Below are 24,691 nucleotides of genomic sequence, written 5' to 3'. Positions count from 1 at the left end.
ATTTATTGGCAGACAGATCCTAAAATACAAGACCAAAGGCAGACTAACAGAAACTGAATTCAAAAAATAATACAGAGAGATGCAAACAAACCCTAAGATAATAATGGAGGAGGATAAACCTACATGTACATATGAGGTAATCAGGGAACAGGAAACAGGAGGGCGATGAGAGTCAGCCAAGCTTAATCTAGACAGTGAGGCAAGTGAGGTTGTGAACTCAAAACAAGACACAACTAACCAGAGACAACTATGCAAGAAAGTAAAGACTAGCAGAACTGAAACAAATTAATGTAACTGGAGACATTCTAGTTGTCCAAATTCCCAATATACCTGAGTGAGAATTATAACTTGGAGGGGCCTCTAATTATTGCATAAACTGTATCTTTGAGAATGCTTTTCTTGGAAATGTTTTCTCCATAAAAAATATTTGGGCAATGCAATACCCAAGGGAAATTGAGGAGTTGCTCACAGAAGTGAAACAGCTGCAGAATAATGCTGTACAGCAACTTTTTTAAATTTTTATTTTATTAGCTTTTACCTGCTATTTTTTATCATAACAACATTTATTATTGCTGTCCACTGATAAATGTACTACATAATTACAAAACACTAAAATTCCTTGCATACTAACTTTTACTAATGGCATACTGTGGCAGTTATTCTGTGGTATCTACAATATTCTGTTTGCATACAATAAGAAACTAAGACAAAGTCAGCGTCATGCCCTCTAGTTCCAGTAACATATGTTGTTTTCTAAATTCATTGCTCCAGTTCTACTATCACTGAGTGAATCTCATGTAGTGGGTCTCTATATCATATATTTTCTGTGCAGGTTTGCCTGATGGGCGACTGTGTGGGTGGTGTTCTGTGCTTTGACGCCTTGTGCTTCAGCAACCACCAGAGGCCTGGCAGCCCCAACAACAGCAGCAGGAACAATAGCACTGAGAGCCTGAAGGTAGGGACACAGACACTGATGATGCAGAGGGAAGACTATTACCATCTAATGAAACAAAACACTTTCTGGACATGTATGATAATAAACATCAAAATTACATACCTGTGTTTTCCTGGGCCTTCGTCATACATTTGGGTCACAATTTGTACTCCATGCTGGATTTCAAGGAGATCTGAATATTCCTGAGGACTAGAGTTCCTGCAGTGTACATGTAACATATTCATCATGACATTTGTGCCGAACTGCCATCCTGAAGCAGCTTGTTATTTCCCTGTTCTACGCCTTGCATGATCCCAGCCTTGTACTCCCTCCCTCCTCTCAGCCCTATTTTTCCATTAAGATCCCCTCACATCTAATAGACTCACTCTTGCAGATAGTTTTCTCCTCCTCCATTTAACTGTTCACCTGGGAAAACAGATCAAGTCCCATCATGTTATGTGTAATTTCTGGGGTGTAACCACTGTCGTGACTTGAGGTCTTATAGTAGGTTGCATGTTTTTCTCAGGATAACTCAGGCCTGCTGGGGGAGTCCAGCTCGGGTTTGAGCTCTAGCAAGAGGCTGAGCAAAAGCAACATTGACATCTCCGCTCCCAACGAAGGCCAGGGCGGCCCACCACTCAGCCGTAAACAGAGCGACTCTTATGATGGAGACACCTCGTCCACTGGCCAGCACAGCTTTTTCTCCAGGTGAAACAGGATAAAAGAACTTAACCCACAACTAAAGAAATTAAGTGTCTTTAATAAAGTGAAACCAAGGGTTTTTTTAAGATAGTATCTATTAGTATTAGATTGTGGGTAATGTTGAAAATGGACAGGCCCTTTTTGACTTGCTGTTTTCTTTTGCATCATTTTTTCTATCCATTAGCCATTTAATCCCTAGTTTTCTTTATTTGTTTTCATAACATTCATCAATATTGTGATATTAAAAATAATGCACCATAAAAGATGATTTTATTTATTGTTCAACATCTGTATCTGCTGGGCAGCCATTGTTGATCAGCAATGTTACAGCTTTATATGATGAACCAGATGTTGTGTGCTGGCCCTCTTCCAGGTTTGTCTGGAATACTTTGCCCTGTGTCACCCCTGTTCTGTATCAATATTTACAGCTTGACTGCACATCCTCTCTACCTGTCTATAGTCTGCTGGACTATAAATAGCCTGTTTGTACCTCTGCCAGCCAGTTTGTGATGGAGACTGAGAACTGCGGGTGAATATGACTGGGGCCTGAAGGGGGAACGACTGCCATGTTGACTTAGTTCAAGCAACCAGTGTTCCCATTGCATATCACATGCTCTACTAGGCTTACACCATTAAGCAGACACACTGAAAATAGGATCTCATCAATTCACAGTTATGCCACAAAGTTCACATCAATGCCCCTTCTCACTTTTTGCTTCTACACTCCTGATTAAGCTCCTCGCCTGGGTCTGCCTTTTTTCCCCCTACAGTCATCATGAGGGCTTATTAAATCTCCTCTTGCATGGACATTATTCCTCAATTGAGAATTGCCCTTTTGATGGCTCTCACCCTGTAGTTTGCAATATTCCAGACTAAAAATTGCCCTTGAGATAATGCACAAATGATCACGACATTTCTCACGTGGAAATCCAGGAGGGTGCGCTATGCTTACCATTCATTTTACCATAGATGTCTCTGTTTGTTTGGATCAGTTTCAATGATATGTAGACAGACACAATTTCCAACAAAAAAGCACCAAAACACATTGTTAACATATGTAAATCTTATTTATTCAAACTACTCAGAAAAAGATGAGATTATGTGAAGATTGCTTGGAGAATGGCTGGCTAGCCCATCACAGAATCAGAGGTGCTTTAGCTTGATGTGGAGGCATCAGTGTCAGATCTGTTTAGTACAGTAATGACACAGCATGCGTTCATTACTCATTAGGTCTCATAAAATGTCAACCATTCACACAAAAACACCACCACAAATGTGATGTGTGTCAGATTTATCTTAAAAAAAAAGGATGGGACAGCCACTAAACAACAAAAACAATGTTTCACTTCCTATAAAAACAGGGCCAAATAACACTCATTGAGCTATAGCACACTCCAGCATCTTATGGACAGCAGAAATAAATTTAACATGAAAATGTATTTAAACAATATATATTCAGTGTTTTAGTCATCCAAATCCCAAGGGTACCTCTACTGTGTAAACAATTCTCAATGAATCACACACAAACAAGAGTGCTTTCTTTTAATTTTCAGGAATTATTTTCTGTAGCAATGAATTTTCTTGCAAACAAAGACAAAGTGAAGATGTGGATGTGGTGTAGTTCACTAATGTGTGTGCAGAAATGTTAGAAATTCGCACAAAACGTTTCAATGAATTTGCACGTTTCATCTTTAGGCCCACTGATCATTGAAATCTCTTTGCAAACTGCAACACTCCATCTCTTACGTTTGCCTAGAGTTGTAACATGGATTCAATTCAATTCAGTTTTATTTATACAGCACCACATCACAACAACAATCGCCTTAAGGCGCTTTATATTGTAAGGCCGACCTTACGATAATACATACAGACAAAAACCCAACATTCATATGACCCCTTATCAACAAGCACTTTGGCAACAGTGGGAAGGAAAAATTCCCTTTTAACGGGAAGAAACCTCCAGCAGGACCAGGCTCAGGGAGGGACGGCCATCTGACGCGACTGGTTGCTGGTGAGGGGAGGAAGAATAAAAGCAATAAACTCACTGCACATGGCAAACAATTTGAATGGAAGTCATGATATCCAGCAAGTATGGCTATTAATTAGTTTTTCAGTACCATTAATTATTTTACAGATTTTTAGGATATGCAGTAATATAGAGTTTATTTTGCTGAGTGATGCATTTACATTTAAGACGGGCATGCTTTGTGTCCAGATGTTTGCAAGGCAGTTTGAATTTATATTAGCAAAATCAGGTAAATACAGATTTGTGTGTATTGTTTGTGAATGAAGTTAAGTGTGTGTGTGTGTGTGTGTGTGTGTGTGTGTGTGCGCGCGTGCGCGCACGTGTGCGTGTGTGTGTGTGTGTGTGAAGACAAAAGCTAAAAATAGAATCAGAAAGCAATCAAAGCACTATTGATTTGGCTTTTAAGGATGGCTGGAGACTGTTGGCTAATCCGTCCTCTTTGTGTAGGACTTGATGGGAAATGTTGGCTTGCTGGTAAGCAAATGGATCTCGTCATTCAGCAGCAGTGGGTTCTGTCTGAGACCAACTCGGCTGTTCAAACAACTGTCAGTGTGATGCAGACTGTGAAGACCGGGTGAAAAGCTGCTCTGGCTGAGTCATTTAGGCCCAGGGCTTGCAACAACCCCAGAATGTTAAAACATGCAAGCCTACATTTGAATGTGGACAAAGAAAAAGGATCACAAGTCAACTGCCCCAACATTCAACTGTTCACCATAAGAGATTTTGGATTACCTCTACTTTCATTTAAAATGTTGTCTTATTGCACATATAACCCTGCTACACTGCCAGCTTTTGTCATCATGTTAGCTGAATCCTGCACACACACGCCAGAAATCTGTATTAAAATGATCTTTTTGTATTAATTTCCTACTTGCTCATATTTTTCATGGAAAGCAGAGATGTTAAAAGTGATGAATGTACCTTAATCTGTGTTAAGAGGGTGAAGCGTTCGTTTGAATGTTATGTACACACCAGTGATGGACTGTGTATTTTTGTCCATTTAATAAGATTTTCCATTTAGCTACTGTGAATCATGAGCACTATCTTAATTCAGTAACATTTTTTGTCAAAGAAGAGCTTGTGAATTAGTGCATGTGAGCGTGAAGATAGCATGGTGATTCAATTTAGCTCAATTTATTTTGGAACCAAATAACAGGAAAAGTCATCTCAGGGCACTTTACGTATTGAGGCGGAGACCTTATATTAATTTAGATACGACAATTCCCTTTGAGCGGGACATTTGCTGACAGTAGGCAGTAAACTCTCTTTTAATAGGAAGGAGCCTCAGGCTTTGGAAAGGGGGACCATCTGCCCTGCATCTGAGGAAGGGCAAGAAACCCCCCTACACACAAACCCAAAAGAAATAGAAACATGTCATAGTAAATATAGGTTTTTTTTGCAATTTTTAAAGGGATTAAAGGCTTGTAAGCACTCGTAAAATTGTCCTGGATATGTGTGGATACAGTGAACAATATGTTTTATGAGAAAAAAGTATAGAAATATAAAATACATGAGTCTTATAAGTCCTCTATATAAAATACAAGTGTGTACTTTAAAGGGAAACTTTGAATGACATTTTTCTTATTTATTTTCTGTATGAGAATAAGCACTGAGCATGTTTGATTATTCAGGCAAGTAGCCAGAGATCAGAAACAAACACCTATAAATGGAAGTATGTGCAGAAAGACAGAGGAAAGAGAGGGAAATGGAAAAACTACAGGTGAGAGAAGGGCATACACTGTACACCTTTGGACTCTTAGACCATGGAACCAGTTAGTAGGGGAAAAAAGCTTGGTGGTGTTGATGGAGCTAAATCAGGCAGACAAATTGGGCCGCACTACATCATTCACATGTAACATGTCTTTCTGTTTTCGAGTGGTATAACAAACGCTCGCTCCCAATTTGGCGGCCCATTCAAGCTATAAATTTCCCAACTCCCCCTCTGAGATGTCAGTGCTGCTCCATCACTGTTTGCTGTTTCAACCCCTTCCACCAACCGAGCATTTAGCATTAAGCGCCGGGGGGGATGTTTACTCATCGCTCCCCAGTTTCTGCGTATTCAGATCCTAGATGTCAGAACTCTAATTATATTTTTGTCTTGTACTGAATTATGTTAAATGTGAGTTGCCTGTATGAGTGATGTATATTATGTCTGTTTTTTTTAAACTTCCAGTTTGATGAAGGAGGGAACGGAGGTGCGTGGCGGCAGTAGTACTAGTCTGGTGTTGAACCCAGGCAGATTTGACTTTGAGGTATCGGACTGCTTCCTGCTGGGCTGCCCGCTGGGCCTAGTGTTGGCCATGAGACGCACTGTGCTGCCCGCTGTTCAGGGTAAGAAGGAGAAATGATGCAAAACATGTATTTAAGTACTGTAGTTTTAAATTTAATACAATCAATATGTTGTTTTTCTATGAAAACGTTGTAACAGTTTACACTGGGTTAGGGTAAACTGATTTTCACTTTGCTTTTATCACTCCACTTATCCAAAGGGCTTGCTTGACTCAGGTTGAAATCCTTTCTTATGGTCATGCTTGTCATTTGTGTTTTCTGACCCTCAGTGAGCCAGCTTCGTCCAGCCTGCTCTCAGATTTTCAACCTGTTTTACCCCTCGGATCCTTCGGCTTCTAGACTGGAGCCGCTACTGCAGCCTCTCTTCCACAAGTTGCCACCATTTGCTGTGCCACGCTACCAACGCTACCCTCTTGGAGATGGACGTTCGGTGCTCATAGGTAGGCCGAGTGATTTAAGCCTGGAAATCAATTTGCTGATATGGGAGGACTGCTGCTCCTGAATATTTCATTGCTTAATCTATTTTCTCATTTCTAATTTCATGAAATCTGGTTTGAATTCTGTTACTCTGACTGGATTACAGGGGTAGACTGACTACAGAGAGACTCAGTGACTTAGCAGTGTGAGTTCTCCCATTTACATTTATACAGGACACAGAGAGCCTTGATCCCATCTGTGTGTTTTTGTCCTATAGAGGCAGAACCAAAATTGCCCCCTAAAGCCTGTGGTTCAAGTAATTATACTTTATCTTCTTGTGGTGGAGTACCATTGGCTTGACACTTCTCTCTGAGGATCAGTCACAGTATGTGAGGTAGTCAGCTGTTAGATCTGGCACAGCACTGCTGTAATCTCTCTGGGATTCTTGGTTGTAGGGACTCCATAATGAGTCCCTGATTTATTTGGTGCATGTTTTAGCCCACTCTTGGGACATAAAGCTTCTCTCTTAACAGCAGTTATGATGCATCGTCTGGTTCCCCTTTCTCTCCATCCACCTACATTACTGAGAGAAAGTAGGACAAGGACTGATCGCTTGTTTTAACAGCCTACGGGAAGAGATATGAAGATAAGGCTTTGTGGGTTGGTGTGAGGCTTTAGAAAATTGTATACCCTGCTATTGAAGTGCAAGCTTTAGAAATATGCTGAACTAAGAGCAGATTTGTCAGTCGTGTCTACTCAGTTATGGGGAAAATTAATTTCCATTTTGCTTTCAACTATCCTTTTTTATTAGAAACCCTAAAGTGGTATACTACTAGGAAAGAAAAGAGCAGAAACAGTTTATTTAGAACCACACATGCATGTAATTTTATCAGTTTCTGTGTCACACTTGTTTCCCCTTTAGAAAAGCTGGGACACAAGTGAACAAAAAACAATTTTGTGCACAAACAGAGATGATGTACATGTTTATTTATGATTTTTGACAAATATTTGACGAAATGCTCGGCATTACACTGAAATAAAAATTAATAAGTGTGACTCACACGAGTCTTGTTGCACATTCCTTTCCTTTTTTAAAAATTGCTTTATGTTTTTGAAGATTGTTCTGCTGCACCGCTGTACAGTTAGCTCATTACTCACCCAGCATACATACTCTCCAATTACCTTTGCTTCTTTTGGCTACAGCCTGTTGATTGAAGGCTGGAACTTCAATGCAGTTGTCCTCTCTGTGGGTCCTCTCCTGTGAGAAGCTGCATGTCAGGCAACAAAAAATAAATAAACAAAGACTTCAGCATTGTTGTATTTCATTAAAAACAGGAATAAGCTATTAGAAACTGTCATGGCTGTATGCACGCAGGCAGGGATGGAGGACCCAAATGCAGACTCCAAAATGGCAGATGTGAGCTTTAACAGCTTTATTGCTGGACACAAACTGAACTAAACTGAGAGACACAAACGTAAGCTAAACCGGCAAGGGAGACAGGACACACCGCTTGGTGAGGGTACGACGTGACGACAAGTAGGAGCAGACACGGACACTAAATACACACACTCAGTAACAAGGAAGTGGCGCACAGGAGGGAGACACACCTGAATCTAATTGGCCAAGACGAGACAAGGGAAGCAAGACAGAATACACTAACCTGAGACACGGACCTTTAAAGTAAAACAGGAAACACACAGACAGAACTTACAGACACAGACTCACGATACTGATACATCAGGAACATAAGGAGAGGGACAACTAGACAGGAAAGGCGGGACCGGGGCAGGTACAGAGACACCGACCAGACACTAAACAGAGGGAGCACTGAGTACAGGGACCAGAGACATGAGGAGCACAGGGACCAAAACCTAAGAGATAGAAATACCAAACAGAAATCAAATCCTAATATACATGAAGCAAGATGAAAACAAAGACTAAGAATAAAAACGAACAATGCAAAATCCAAAACACTGGGTCACTGACTCAGGACCATGACAGAAACACCACAAATAAGCACATTTTTAGCACTTTAGTTACTATTTGTTACATATAAGAATAATGTTTCCCATATGCTGAAGCATTTTTTGAATAGTGAGCAGATTTCTCTGAGCACTTATTGCTATCCAAGTAATTAGTGAGAAATTTGGTTATTTTTTTCATTTCCTGTAAGGAGGGTTCAGTTATGTAACAGAAACCTCCGAGTGTCAATGGGGAATGCTTAACACAGAACCATGTAGGGTTATTCTTTGTTTGAAATGAATCTAATTAGCTAAACTACTGTATCTAATCCTGGAGCAGTCATTGAAGCAGTCATTAGATCCTTGAATCATTTGTTGTTTAAACATGGACTCATGGCTGATTCTTCAATGAGACCTATGTAAAGGAAATATCTGACACATGCTTGAACCCCTGAGGTCTTTTTTTCCTTTTATTTAAAAAAAATGTAATTGCATCCAGCTGGTCACAAATGGAGATGCTTGACACCTCTTAGAGCCAGAAGTGCTGATAAAGGTGATGAAGTGTAAAAAGCACACAGACAGCACTGGCTTGCAGCTACATTGGGTTTTAATTATAGGTCTGCATCCTTGTTCTGTTGATCAGACTTGGAAGCTCTCAAATTGCGATGTGTGTTAAATCAAAAACCATAGACAGGTGCAGGCGCACAGAAGTTACAGGGGCGCTCACATTACCCATTTCCTGCTCTGTAATATGGTAATTAGTTGTTATAAAGGCATGGAGAGCCAATCAAATCAGGCTCCTGTGGGTATGACTTTGACATCTACATCCGCCAACAGTAGAGCTTTTATTATGATGAATGCTGCTAATATACAGAGAATGGGCCCTCTTGTTATTGATTTCCAGCAACAGCCCAATGGGAAATATGATCATCCAAACAGCAAATGCAAAAGGAATTATAATAATCCTTATCAGTATTAATGGCACAGCTAATGGCGTTTTAATGTAAAAGGTTGACGGCAGTATAATTTAGCTCACCATAAATGTATTTGTTAATCAGATGTTCAGTATGGAGGCTGAGAGCGCTGCAATGGCTGAGTGGGTTGAAAGTCCCTTTTCATGTCTTTTTGTGACAACGACTTTCTAAGGATCATCCTCCCTCACTTGCAAAGTCCTCTGTTCATCCTTTCTTTTACCACTCATTCTTCACACTTATTTAAAATTCCTTCTATGTAAATACTGGTAATTTAATCAAACCTCTGTTTGCTCTTATTGCTTTAACTTAGGCACACAAAGACATGCATATAAGCAGGGGGGAAGAAAAGCTGGAAAATGTATGTCCCCTTCCATCTCCATTTTTCCTGGCAACTCTAGCAGATTTTTATGACCCTCTTCTTCCTCAGCACGCATCTTTGGTGGTTTGGTGAATGCGCATGTTTCAGAAAATGACGCCAGAGTCAGTGCCGCCCCCTCCTTTTCTGCCTCTCTTTGCTCATTGTGCTGTGAAAGAAAGATAGGGCTGTGCAATTGTTCGATAGACTGAAAGAGAGGAAGGTTCCTCTGAGAGGCTTAGGGCAGGTCTCATTAATGAAAGCAGGATGTTGAGTGTGGCTGCATTTGTGTGTGCTTACTTTGAACACTTTTGTTATGGGGACAGTGGGGGAAAAGCTTCACAAGATCCCCCCCATAACATTTTACAGTGATGTTTAATCTTAGAAAATGATTAGGTTTGATTGGGTTTACAGCAGGCGTACTGCAGTGAAACTTGAATCAATGTGATGTCCTCAGTTTAAATACAACTGTGTCTGTATGAGTTATAAAGTAGTGACAGGAAGTACAGGAAGGATTTTTTTTCTTCCAAATTATTAAAGTGAAAATAGAGCACTACCACTATAAAACACAAGGTGTATGGATTTTTGTGTGATATTGATGTACAGCTTTGGAAATTTTCATTTAAACAAAATTTATGCCCCTCAAATAATACATTTAAACCAACTGTCTGATTACTGTTTAGATCTTGGCCTCTTGTGATTAGCACCAGGTCACTGACAGAAAATCCTTTGGTGTACTGAGGAGAATTTATATGAAGTTCTACTCCTGTACAGTATGGGTAGATATTGGATATTTCCAAGGCCTAATGCTCAGTCATGAAGTAAAAAAACAACATTTTATTGGGCTGGAAACAGAAGTCGTAATGGTGCAAAAGTCTGTGGAGTAGCTCTAGCTGCAGGTAGAGCAGGTTATATACTAATTTGTTATCTACTAAAGGGTTAGTGGTTCATACCCGGCTGCTCCAGTCGGCATGCCAACGTATCCTTGGGCAAGGAGATATAAAGTGCTAGGCATAGGAAAAGAACTGTGTTACTGGGTGAATGTTGTATATTTAACACAAAGTTTAAAAAAGTCTACAACTCCAGGTAAACAAACAAGCACCACACTGGGAAAGCACACAGATGCTCAAGACTGAGGGGAGACATGAGAGAGCTAATCAGGGGGATGGACATAGCTGGGTGATGAGAGACAGATGAGGATAATCAGACAATCAATGGGAGGGTATCAACTCAAAATCAGACACAGATTCTAATAACAGTCACTTGTGTTTGGGAAACAAACAACTCTCACGGAAATGAGGAAACACAACAATACTGTGAGTGAACGAGCTAACGTGAAGATACCACAGTAAATGTACTCTGACAAAACAAGGGCCAAGAAATGACAAAAAAACTGAAACTGCAAACAACACAGTGTAGGAGGACAGGTATGAAGGTAAATATTAGGGGTGCAACGATACTCGTATCGATATTGAACCGTTCAATACAGTGCTTTCGGTTCGGTACGCATATGTATCGAACAATACAAAATTTGTAATTTATTTTATCAACTTTCCTTCTGACGATGCTGTCTGTGTTGAGCGCTCAGTGAATCTGCGTTCGACTACTCCGCCTAGGCTGCACTGTCGAGCGCAGATCCACTGAGCGCTCAACACAGGCTGTATCCCAATTCAGGGTCTGCAGCCTTAAAGTACGCATTTCAAGGCCGATTACGTCACAGCGGCGCGCCGAAGGCTGTCCCAATTCAAAGGCTGCTCGAAATGCGGCCCTGAAATGCGTCCTTCATTTCCCTGAATTTTAAGGCTGTGGCAGTGTAGACTTCGTTAATATTGTGGCGAGCTCAGCAAGGAGGAGACGGAGGTGTCGTTTGGTCTTGCTTCCCGTGAGTAGCCAGGGAGCACAGCCTTTATTGACATCTGCAGAAGAACCTGCCGCTAGCTAACTGCTCAGCGCGGCAACCGCACAGCAACAACAACAACACACAGGGCGCCCCTGACCCCGGAAGGACACACCGTGCAGCGAGAGGGCGTCACCCGTCACTATGGCAACATAAACAAAACATAACTGTACAAACGAACCCCGAACAGCCCTGACCCGCTACATACCCCCACCTAAGGGGTCAGTCGTCCCCACGACCCCATACCCCACACAAAGTCCTGCAAATGTCCGGTGCCTTCTTTTGGCGCACCGGCCGGTCACGCACCGGCGGGGGAAAAGTCACTCGGGTCAGACATGGGGTGCCACCATCATCCCACTTCATCGAAAAAATATCGAACTGTGACACCAAAGTATCGAACCGAACCGAACCGTGAATTTTGTGTATCGTTGCACCCCTAGTAAATATGTGTGTTTTTTTTCCCTACAGGTTCTCACATTTATTCTACAAGCGCTCACATTTTGCAATTCATTTAACTTCATAGGCTCTACCATAAAATAACAACAAAAATCGATAAAAAATGAAACTCTAGTTGGAATAAGATGAACTGAAGACGGGAATAAAACCTATATAGGGAGTGCAGAATTATTAGGCAAGTTGTATTTTTGAGGAATAATTTTATTATTGAACAACAACCATGTTCTCAATGAACCCAAAAAACTCATTAATATCAAAGCTGAATGTTTTTGGAAGTAGTTTTTAGTTTGTTTTTAGTTTTAGCTATTTTAGGGGGATATCTGTGTGTGCAGGTGACTATTACTGTGCATAATTATTAGGCAACTTAACAAAAAACAAATATATACCCATTTCAATTATTTATTTTTACCAGTGAAACCAATATAACATCTCCACATTCACAAATATACATTTCTGACATTCAAAAACAAAACAAAAACAAATCAGCGACCAATATAGCCACCTTTCTTTGCAAGGACACTCAAAAGCCTGCCATCCATGGATTCTGTCAGTGTTTTGATCTGTTCACCATCAACATTGCGTGCAGCAGCAACCACAGCCTCCCAGACACTGTTCAGAGAGGTGTACTGTTTTCCCTCCTTGTAAATCTCACATTTGATGATGGACCACAGGTTCTCAATGGGGTTCAGATCAGGTGAACAAGGAGGCCATGTCATTAGTTTTTCTTCTTTTATACCCTTTCTTGCCAGCCACGCTGTGGAGTACTTGGACGCGTGTGATGGAGCATTGTCCTGCATGAAAATCATGTTTTTCTTGAAGGATGCAGACTTCTTCCTGTACCACTGCTTGAAGAAGGTGTCTTCCAGAAACTGGCAGTAGGACTGGGAGTTGAGCTTGACTCCATCCTCAACCCGAAAAGGCCCCACAAGCTCATCTTTGATGATACCAGCCCAAACCAGTACTCCACCTCCACCTTGCTGGCGTCTGAGTCAGACTGGAGCTCTCTGCCCTTTACCAATCCAGCCACGGGCCCATCCATCTGGCCCATCAAGACTCACTCTCATTTCATCAGTCCATAAAACCTTAGAAAAACCAGTCTTGAGATATTTCTTGGCCCAGTCTTGACGTTTCAGCTTGTGTGTCTTGTTCAGTGGTGGTCGTCTTTCAGCCTTTCTTACCTTGGCCATGTCTCTGAGTATTGCACACCTTGTGCTTTTGGGCACTCCAGTGATGTTGCAGCTCTGAAATATGGCCAAACTGGTGGCAAGTGGCATCTTGGCAGCTGCACGCTTGACTTTTCTCAGTTCATGGGCAGTTATTTGGCGCCTTGGTTTTTCCACACGCTTCTTGCGACCCTGTTGACTATTTTGAATGAAACGCTTGATTGTTCGATGATCACGCTTCAGAAGCTTTGCAATTTTGAGACTGCTGCATCCCTCTGCAAGATATCTCACTATTTTTGACTTTTCTGAGCCTGTCAAGTCCTTCTTTTGACCCATTTTGCCAAAGGAAAGGACGTTGCCTAATAATTATGCACACCTGATATAGGGTGTTGATGTCATTAGACCACACCCCTTCTCATTACAGAGATGCACATCACCTAATATGCTTAATTGGTAGTAGGCTTTCGAGCCTATAAAGTGTGTGTGTTAGTCCCCATAGGGAAATAGTTCCTCTGCATTTAACCCATTCACCCAGTGAAGTAGTGGGCAGCCACCAATGCAGCGCCCGGGGAGCAGTGTGTAGGGACGGTACCTTGCTCAGGGGTACCTCAGGGTAGCCGTTCAGTGGAGTCGAACCCCCGACCTTCCCATCATGGGGCCACCACTCTACCTAATGAGCTATCCCTGCCCCTGCCCCTATACAGCTTGGAGTAAGACAACATGCATGAAGAGGATGATGTGGACAAAATACTCATTTGCCTAATAATTCTGCACTCCCTGTATAAATGATAAACAAAAGCTGGGACTCGAAAACAAAGAGCGATACTGAAAAAGAACTCGAATCAGCAATCAAAATACAAAAACTGGAATAACAATGAAACTCAAACACGAGTTCACAAGAAAAAGAACAAAAGAACAGAACCATAGGACTGTGACATTTAGGCGTTTTTGTTTTGCAGTTTTTACTGAGTTGGGGACCGATAATGAAAGATTGCTCTCCACAGCAAACTAAAGATTAAATCCCACTCGTTGTGGTCCTAGATAGAATCGGGTGTTAGATAACAATCCTGTTTTTGAGTCGTTGTGTCATCCCCAGTACATATCCTTAAAAAAAAAAGATTGCCATAAGTAAAAACAATGTCCAGTAATGCGAACTGCAAAGATTTGAGTAGTTATCTGTTAAAAGACTGCATTTTCAAACAAATGCAGGACCCCACATGCTCATCACCACACAAATGTGTTTATGTAACACAACATTGAAGTTATATTTTAAACTGGTAGACTTCATTTAAAATACTGAACAGTTACATTTTTCCCTTCTCATCTAGAAATGTCTTTTCTTCCCACATGTATTCACATAACACAGACCTGTGACACAGAAAATTTGGCAATCAGATGCCCGGCACTGATAAGTACAGGGTATGTGTCAGATTTCTTCATCATCTTCCTAACAGACCGAATGTGGACTATTCTTTGCCTCGACTGCGGGGATTCGTTAACCACCGCTGATTCTCCCCCATGTTTCTGAGAGCCGCAGTTAATCTGTATTCTGCTGCAGTTGCTCATCCTTCTCAAACCAAACAGGCAACATGGGACTTCATCTGCTGGCATATTTATAGCCATCCAACAGCAGAGAAAGGGCTAACGTGAGCATACCAAGCTGTGAAACAAACTGAAAATTCTGGATAATGACTTTGACACATCACGGCCATTTGAAGATACTGAATAGAGGCAGGCATCCACAATGTCCACAGATGTTTATCTGTAATGTTAATGTTTATGTTTGGCACAAGTAGAAGTAAACTGATAGAAGAAACTGTGAAGGGTATGCTGTATCCGAAGCGCCGATCAAAGACCAGCCCAGACACGATGTGTTCTGATTAGCATTTGCTCTCAGGAGAGAAAGAGAGATAGAGATGTAATGGTGGGTTTGTAGTTGCCATTCTACTTTCATAAAAAATGGCTTCGGTAATAGGATAATCAGTACTCTCAAGAGATAAAAAAGTTTTATAGTATAGGTCAAAGCAGAAAACATCAAGGGAGCATTCTCAAACAAAGAGATGAGCCTTTAGCTGTTTTTCTTTTGCTGCTGTTGTTCATCTTGTCAGAGAATATTCTCAGGTAGAAGCTCTGTTACATTCAGCGTCAATCTCCTTTTGTCCTGAATCTTTTATAGCTGTTAAGATAAATGTGCTAATGAACAGAGCTGATAGGCCTTTGCCTCTCTGCTGTCTGAATTAATAATCATATGATGCTTTTTCTTTTAGGGTCTGTGAGAGAAAAATGTTATGTTTGGGATGTCTAGTGAAACGAGGTCTCTGGGACCTTCAGTATTAAGACAGAACAAATAGGAAAATGCAGTGTAGAGCCTTGCTGGGGGAAACGAGGAACCCAACCTGATAAATTATTCTACTTTTCCGCAGGAACCAAGAGCAAGATGCTTTCTGGCTCCCAAAGCTAATGCCAAATACAGTCTAATAAATTGATTCAAACCCACAAAGTGTGGAACAAGCTTTTCATCTGTTATCACACTTATACATAGTGCTTGTCTTTGGTTTTGCTTTATAAAATGCAAAGCAAGTCAATACACAGCGAGAACCTGGCTTATTAGGCAAATAGCAGCATTGATTTAAAGATTCAGACCAGTCAATTGTTGTAATCAAAGCATTTCCTTTCTTCTTCCCTCTCCATTTGTTCTTGTATTTCCCCTTTCCCCCCTCCCTCTATAGCAGACAGTATCCAAAGTCATCCAAATGTGTTTTTGGAAGGTGAGCAAACTCACGGAGGGCCGACTTCGCAGCAGTCCTCTGAGACCGACACTGAAGGAGGAGGAGAAGAGGGGGGGCGTAGAGCCAGTGTGACCAGTGTGGAAAGTGAAATGTCGATTTGCTCCATGGGCCAACTTGGAAACACCATCGCTAACAGTGAGTGGGAGGAAAACAAAGAGACAGAAAGGCCACGCCGTCGTCTTCCATTTGTCTTCTGGAGATTAATTCAAGTTGATGAGCTTTCACAGCTTTTAAAGTGACCTCAGTTCCCCCATCTAAGTATGAGGATGTGTGTTTATGTTTCAGTTTCCAGTAGTTGGTGGGGCTCCAAGAGGCTGGACTATGCTCTGTACTGCCCTGATGTGCTGACTGCGTTTCCAACAGTGGCTCTGCCTCACCTTTTTCACGCCTCCTACTGGGAGTCCACTGACGTGGCAGCTTTTGTTCTTCGGCAGGTGAGAGAGCCTTACTAATAGCAGTATTGTTTTCTCCACAGCATATTTAATAAACTAGTGTTCTCGAAAATGGCTGTTTTTGCAAATTGAAGCTAACTAAATCCTGCAGCTCACTTATACCCTTAATCACAGCTTTGATCTGGACATGATCACTAGATGAGGTATGCTTTTTGTTTTCGTTGGATTCTTTGAGCTTCTGATGATATTTTCAATCTTATTTTCACTCATTCCCTGCAAATGATGAAATATAAATTGCCTATTGCCTATATAAATAAAGAACCACCATCATTTTTTAAAAATACAAACACATCCACCTATCCATCCTCATTCTGTCTATGTACACACTTACTGTTTCCAAAGGAAATTAGATGGTAAATTGCTGCCAGTTCCTTTTCAAATCATTGCATTCTGTTTTTATTCGCGACTCTTTTTTGGAATTGTGGTTGTATTATATCATAATATGTAAAATGACAGAGGCTGTACTTTCTTTTTACCTAACTGTATTTAAATATCTAAAAGCGTCATCCACTGGACTCTTTCTGAGAGACAGACCAAAAACAAGTTCAGCTCTCTAAAGCAGTTCAATATAGGAACAAAAACAACGATAAAGGTGTGGGAGGTAGGACATGGAGATAATGAGCAGAGGTGTCAAGTTGGAAACAGTGTATCTTAACATTATAAGAATAAACTGTGGCGTTTTTAGACTCATGCACTGGCATTTCATGCAGTGTGCTTAAAACAATAAACTGTCCTGTTCTCTACATAACAGGACAAAAGAGAAAGGGTTTATTAATGTAAAACATTTCATACAATGTGTAATTCAAAGAGCATACAATGACTTGACCTATTTGTCACACTAGGAGATAGTCCATCCATCCGTTTTCTTAACCACTCATCCAATTCAGGGTCACGTGGATCGCCTGAATACTATCCCGGCTGTAACAGGCCAAGAGGAGGGCTGCACCCTGGAGAGGTCACCTGTCTATCACAAGGCTAATTCAGAACGCAGAGAATCGTTCACGCTCAGACTAGCAGAGATGAAGAAAAAGGTTCAGCTGTACTGTAAATGGGAGCATGCTTCACTGTAATTGAATGGATGGCATGTGAGGAACTCAGCCATTTGAGTTTGATCTGATTCCAAAAGTCCACAACAACCACAACCAGTCAAACTTCACATTTTTGTCCAGACATGAAACTCTGTTCAGCATATGTTGTAGATGCTGCCTAACTTTTCAGCTGTCAGCATGAAATCATGAAATAGGACTCTCTAAAGGACTCTTTTACACACACGCACACACGCACACACACACATGATGTGCAAAACAAGGCAAAGTTACACTTGACGTGCTTGATCTTATGTGAAGCTGTTCAGGATTCATCTGACCCATCACAGCTGAGCCTCTGACAAACTGAAACCCTTTTATCAAGCTTGCTCTTTGATATGACAAAAATATGGACATGTCTGATTTTGTGGTTTAGTCTTCTTTATAAATAAATTCAATAAGCGTATGACTGAAATCTACAAAAGTTTGAAAATGTATGTGTGCTGCCAACTCTTTGGTTAGGATTTCAAAAGTCTGCAAATATGTTCTCAGCTTAGGCTCAGCTGTAGTCATTTCCATATTACCATCCTCAACTTTAATTAGTCATACGGACCCATCATTTGGTCAGGAGAGTCTTAACATGCTGGCAGTATATATTTCTAGCAGTAAAGCTGGAATTAAGCAATGAACCTTGACAAGGTTTATGCCACATTTTGCCCACTGAACTGCCCATAAAAATATTATGGGCAGTTCAGCTTTAACCTATGATAACAAGGATAAGGAGAATCTGTAACTCCTCAGACACCAATGAACACTATGCCAGTAAATACATTTGAAAAACATCTGTTTAATCACATTATTTCTTATGAAAAACTTCTAGAAACACTGGCACTCTTTTAAAACAGATGATTAGAAAGCAGAGCTTCCATAGGGAAAAGAAATCTTTTCGTGTTGGCTCGATCTGCTGTGTGTTGCCTTTGTGTGACAGTGGAGAAGATTTAGAAATGCACAAAGTAAACAAAGCTCTATTGAAGTCATTAGGAATTTAATAAACCTTGGTGTACAGCATCATTTGTGCTGCAGAATTTTTACGATTTGTAACAGAATGTAAAAGTTGTGTGAAAAGTCATTTGTCAGACTTTCTGTTGCTGTCTTTATGGAAACTCTCTCTTGATGTTTAGGCCACCTGGTCAAAAATGATAAGCAGAGCCTCAGTCAAGCAATATGCAGTAATTCTCTACAAAACTGTGAATTAGAAACACGATAAACCTCTTTTAAGGCTTTAGATGCACTGTTCGTCAGTATATCAGCTAACAGTAATGCCACCATCACAGTAGTGGCATTACTGTTAAACAAACCTGTGTTATCTTATGGAAATGCCTGTTCTTATTTTAAATATTTTTGTATTCATTAACAGCTCATGCGATGTGACTGCATAAAGGCAAAGGAAGCAGACAACTTGGACTCGGCTCCTTTCTCACCCTCTGGTCCCCGTGAGAAGTGGCTTAGAAGGAGGACACATGTCAAACTAAGGGTAAAAAATTAAAATTCCCCTTTTTTTGGATGTATATACTTTAATACCAGATTAACATGATGTTCAGTGTTTTGGGAATCAAGAATTGGCTGACTAAAAAGATGATCCTAGAGTCTAGTTAAAAGGCTTTTTCAGCTGTGGCTGACACTGGCAAAGACTGTAGACGTGTAGAGTGGCAGGCAGGGTTGGCAAGCTTTCGAATCAATCAGCAGACAGAGTTGACACAGGTTTGGCTGGCTCACACAGGAAACCTAGGGCGCAAAGATAGCAGGTTAGCAAACTAGCGATCAGAGCAAGAGTTTGGGAAACGAGAAAGGCTCCTCTCTACCACAACAATTGAACGAACAATCTGCGAGCTAGTGTATATATACTGCAGGGTGTTGATTAGGTGATGAGCCTCAGGTTTGTCAGCCAGAAATCTGGTGGTTAAGAGATTGGCTGTGCCTTTAAGGCATGGACCAACGATGGCATGTTGATCCAAATTAAAAAAGAAAAATTAAATGCCTTTGTTTGCAACAACTGGGTTCGATTGCAAGATGCAGATGAAGTGACACAAAAAGGGTGTAAAAGTTCTAAGTAGACAAAATCTGATTTCAGTCATCTTTCCCTAATTTGTAACATGCACTTAATCAGGGTTAAAATACGGGTATTACAGACGGCTGAAGCTGTAGTAGTTAAGTCTTTGGCCTCCATGAATGATCTGAAGCTGGAAAAATCTTAAAATACTCCCACACATTCACCTTGAATCACTGATGCAGGCAGACGCATACAATTGCTCGATGTTCCTGAACCCTGCCGAGTAGAATAATCAAGGTCACATTGCTATCCCTTTTCTAAAAACACAAAATTAGTGCCTGCTTGCTTTTCATGTGGCTATAAATAGAACCGAATAGCCATGGAAACATAACTATATTTGAGTTTGAAGGTTTTCTTTTTCTCGGTGTCGACTTGTTCATGCTTCACCTCAGCTAAGTGATGTGATTCTTATGTTAGTGCTCAAAGCAGTTGCCCCCGTCCTGGATACGAGTCGGTACGTGTAGATTTAAAGCAGCCCCATGCTGATTCAGTCCGGGCACAGCCAGATGATCTGTTGCAGGGCGATGCTATTCGGAGAGATTTGGCAACTATTTCAAAGTTTTCTTGCTGTGGTAAGAGGCCTTTGTCACAGCTGGAGAGGGACCACTACTGTGGCAGTTGTTTCTTGTGTTGCTTCTCGTGTGCTGCTCTTTAACAGGCAGGTGTCTGACTCACTAACTCGTGTCCTCCATAGTTTTGTCTGTGAGTTGATGGTGTCATTAGCCACAAGTTGCTTGTTCGTATTGTTTTCACATATACCACACAGAGTTCATGACACAAAAAATAAATCTATGCTGAGCTATGTGATGCACTCAAGTCACATAGCTGCAGGCTGGGATCTTGTTAAACTGTATGCTGGTGCATGTACACGCACAGGTATGCACATATATATTTACATGTTCTCTCTCTGCATTGCCATCACAGGATGAGTAAGTGACGCCTCTTGCTGGCAGACAATTAACTGTTGACAAAGCTAATGCGGGATAGCAGCTGGAAACATTGAACTTCGTTGTTAGATGTCACATCCTTTAAATCAATTATCATTAGCCGATGTGGTGAGACGGTAAAGCACAACAACAACATGGTTGATCACATTAGCATTTAGCTGTATTTGTCATGTGCAGATGCTCCATTATCTTTTACTGAGTGTTGTCAATAAACAACAGAACATTTTCAAGTAACTGAAATGTCATCTGAGCCTCTTAATCCTGATGAAACAACCCCAGTAAATAACGATTGAGTTAATAAATTTATCGTCGCTGCTGCTTTTGTTTGCGCGTGTGGCTGTACACCTGTGATATTTTATTTATAGAAGTTGGCCCCTTTGATAATTTATTTTGATCAATTATTGTTACAGTGTACAAACATAAATCCAAAATTGAAATACTAGCTTTGTGAGGCTGATAAAACTTGCACTGTATGCTGTTAAAATTCTTCAGTATAACGTTGAGGTTGCAGAAATGACAGAGAAGTTAGGGAGGGAAAATTACAGTTTCTGTCATGGTGACCCACAACAGAGTCTGTGAATTATACATTAGCGCGCTCATAATATGCTATTAAAATGCAACCATCTCAGCAAGAAGAGATTTAGGGATTAGTGTTCCACTGCTGGCACACTTGGAGGTACTCACTGAATAGTGCAATATGGAGAATAGAACATGACAAGGAAGCTTAATAGGGAGTTAGCATGCTTTTCTGTAAGGTCCCACAGTGCACTCTTCAGCAGTATTTGGCTGGACTTGGAAATTTGGAAAAACAGGGCATGAAAGCAGGAAATTTATGGCTATTTTTCATCTCATTCCCTCTGATTGTGTTTGTCTCAAAGGCTTGTAAAGACAGGCCATGTACAGACAAAAGTGACGACTGATTTTGGTGGACGTTCACAATAGTTCAGGTGCTTTAGATGTTCTGTTTCTTATACATTACACATTACCATCAGGAAGGCATCTGTTCATAAATTCACTTTGCAGAGCTTAATGATGTCCCCGGACAATAAACCCTTAATCATAAAGAAATCCTCAGCTACAGGTGGAGCAAGGTGTCCTGCAACAAATGATGAGGCAGACTTACTCTTGTAGAGTCATCTCAGATTACATGACAGAGACAAAGAATCAAGAAATCTTAAATCCACAGAAGACGTTCCCTTAGATACAGCACAAACCTTGAAAAACGAATAGTTATGTCTATAACTTCTGTTCCCTGAAGGAGAGGAACGAGGTACAACACATAAGTATGGGATATCACACCCTCGCGTGTCCTGGCTGAAGAAACCTTTAATCACGCCTTTAAGGCAGATGACGTGTGATGACAAGCGCACGGCCCCGCCTGCACAAGTAGCCGCTGTCATCACAGTCATCCCTCAGTTCGAGGTCACCCACTTGCTTTGCCGAAGCCAAAGCGAGAAGTAATGCAGTCTTATATGAAAGAAATTTCATATCCACAGACTCAATGGGTTCAAACGGGGGGCTACAAAGGGCCTCCAGCACCAAAGACAAGTCCCAAGCAGGGACACTGGACTTAAGCATGGGCCTCAGCCGGTGAACTCCTTTCAGAAAACGTATGGCGAGGGGATGTGTACCTGGTGTCACCCCGTCAAAGCCAATATGACAAGCAGATATAGCTGCTAAATAAACCTTAATTGTCGAAAATGAAAGGCCCTTATCCAGCAGCTCCTGCAGGAATGTCAAAACATCCACAATAGAGCACTGAAATGGGAGAGTGTGGCGGTCCTGGCACCATTGCTTGAAGGCTCGCCATTTGTAAGCATACAAGCCTCTAGTAGATGAGGCCCTAGCGCTCTGAATTGTCGCTATCACACTAGGTGGCAAACCCTTAGCAATCAAGTTTAACCTCTCAGCAGGTAAGCATGAAGGCGCCACAGATCTGGGCGCGGATCAAACACTTCTCCTCCCGCCTGAGAGAGGAGATCCCTGCGGAGAGGAAGCTGCCAAGGACTCACTGCTAGCAGGCTGATTATCTCTGCATACCACGACCTTGTGGGCCACCAAGGGGCCACTAGAATCAGAGAGAGGGAATGCCGACGCACTCTCTCTAGAACTGGAGATATCATTTCCACTGGGGGAAATGCATACAGGAGCACGTCTGGCTATTGGTGCGCTAGCGCGTCCAAGCCCAAGGGTGCATCGTGGTCGATTATGGAGAAGAACAGGGGGCAGTGAGTATTTACCCTGGAAGCAAAAAGATCTATTTGCGCCTTGCCAAATAGGTCCCAAATCTGAGCCACTATTAAAGGGTGTAACCTCCATTCTCTCACCAGAGGTGGAGAGAAGGTCGGGCCCCAGGTTCAGGTGGCCCGGGACATGGGTGGATCTTAGAGACAGAAAATGAACACTGCACCATAACAGCAGAGAGCGAGACAGGAGCAGCCCGGGCTCCCTCCAAGGACTGAGAGCTAGCATGCAAGACGCGGTTACCGGCAGCCTCCTCCGGAGGTGACACGATGCACATGAACGGTGAGAGAGAGTCCAGCGTTGAAACGCTCTCATTTTTAACAGTCCAAGTGGCACTACGGCGATCAAAGATGCCATCATGCCCAACAAGCTTAATATCGTCTGGAAACGCAGTCTGCGTCCCAAATGAAACTGAGCGAGGCAGCGATGAAACGCGGCCACTCTGTGCTCCGACAAACGTGTGCGGCTGGAAAGCGAGCATATTTCCAAACCGAGAAAAGTAATCTGCTGACTCGGGATTAGCGAGCTCTTTTGAAAGTTCACAGAGAACCCCAGTGTCTGAATGTGTGACAGAACCAGCGACAGCTGTGTCTCTACCTGCTCTCTGGAGCAAGCTACGAGAGCCCAGTCGTCTAGGTAGGCTAAGATGCGGATTCCTCTCTCTGAGGGGCGCTAGCGCTGCCTCGGCACATTTCGTAAAGGCGCGAGGAGCGAGCGACAGCCCAAACGGCAGCACTAGGTATTCGTAGGCTACGCCCTCGAATGCATACCTCAGAAACTGCCTGTGTTTCGGGTGTATAGCCACATGAAATAAGCATCTGTTAGACCGATTGTTGCAAACCAATCTCCCGAGCCGACCGCATTCAAGGGCTGTCTGAGTGTTAGCATCTTGAACCTGTACGTTCGTAGATACGTGTTCAAGACTCGCAGGTCGAGGATGGGAGGAAGCCCTCCCCCTTTTTTCGGAACAACAAAATAACGGCTGTACCAACCTTTGTCTGTCTCCGAAGCAGGGACCACTCGTATTGCTCTTTTCTGCAATAGCGCTTTTATTTCCTCTCTGAGTATCATGGCCGCCTCGGTGTTGACAGTCGTGTTTACGACTCTTTGGAAACGAGGCGGCTTGACCCGGAACTGCAACCGGTAACCCATGGCAATGGTTCGCAGCACCCATGGAGAGGGGGCGCAAGCGCGCCACTGAGGGAAGTGAGCAGCCAGCCGGCTGACCTGCAGCACCGTGGGCGGGGCGTTGTCGCCCCCAGGTTTTTCTGCAGGGGACTGCATCACCTGCCTGACCTGGCTCATTCTGCCTGCAGGCTGAGAGCATTTGTGATTGTTTGAGAATAAACAACACTCTTTATTGATTTTAACATGGAAACATGTACATTTATACATTTTGTTGGAGGCACCTTTTCTGGGGCACAACAATGAAAAACAGCGGGAACACTCGATGTGGTCACCTGAACATTTAACACACCTGAACAGGGAGTTACCTGAGGCATTTTGTGTGCAGGGGTTTTGTGCTTGGGAGACAGTGTTAGGAAAGTGCAGTGCCTTCTGGGGCTGACAACCTGAACAGAACTTAAGTGGCACCTCTTGTGCGGCAACAGAGGGGTAAAAGCAGCGTCTCCCTGCTGCTGGACCCCCTCTCCACTCGAAACCACAGCTAGGAGGGCTGAGGCTTCTTCCTCCTGGGCGTCGGGTCCCGCCGGGGGCCCGAGGGTGGGCCTTTGCTCCAGGCCGACTGGCGTGGAGCTCGGGCCGGAGGATGTGCTCTCGCTGTCGGCACACCCACTTCAGCAGTGGGCGCCGGTCTCTTGCCAGTTGGCAGAGGAGCGGCGGGCCTGTGAGAGCTAGCTGCGGGCTTGGGTTTCGGCTGACGTCTGGGGATGATGTCGCGCAGAGCTTCCGTCTGCTTCTTCCTCAGATCGAATCTAGCCTGAATGGCT

General features: G+C 42.4%; 1 protein-coding gene across 4 annotated transcripts in view; it reads left to right on the top strand.

Annotated features, from left to right (window-relative positions):
* The window catches only part of pitpnm3 (PITPNM family member 3), a 115,567-nt gene that overhangs the window by 72,244 nt on the left and 18,632 nt on the right, over positions 1-24,691 (top strand). For 3 of the 4 annotated variants that reach the window (XM_005932030.3, XM_014336714.2, XM_005932031.3), the window contains exons 7-13: positions 833-955; positions 1,461-1,642; positions 5,836-5,993; positions 6,221-6,391; positions 15,905-16,099; positions 16,250-16,398; positions 18,859-18,975. In XM_005932030.3, coding sequence (XP_005932092.1) covers positions 833-955; positions 1,461-1,642; positions 5,836-5,993; positions 6,221-6,391; positions 15,905-16,099; positions 16,250-16,398; positions 18,859-18,975 — 1,095 coding nt within the window. The remainder of the gene's footprint in view (positions 1-832; positions 956-1,460; positions 1,643-5,835; positions 5,994-6,220; positions 6,392-15,904; positions 16,100-16,249; positions 16,399-18,858; positions 18,976-24,691) is intronic. The other variant, XM_014336715.2, reaches the window with a different exon arrangement.

The sequence above is a fragment of the Haplochromis burtoni genome, unplaced genomic scaffold (genome assembly GCF_018398535.1).
Source record: "Haplochromis burtoni strain Fernald_Lab_line unplaced genomic scaffold, NCSU_Asbu1 Contig_144, whole genome shotgun sequence".
NCBI lineage: Eukaryota > Metazoa > Chordata > Actinopteri > Cichliformes > Cichlidae > Haplochromis > Haplochromis burtoni.
This window is presented reverse-complemented; position numbering and strand designations above follow the sequence as displayed.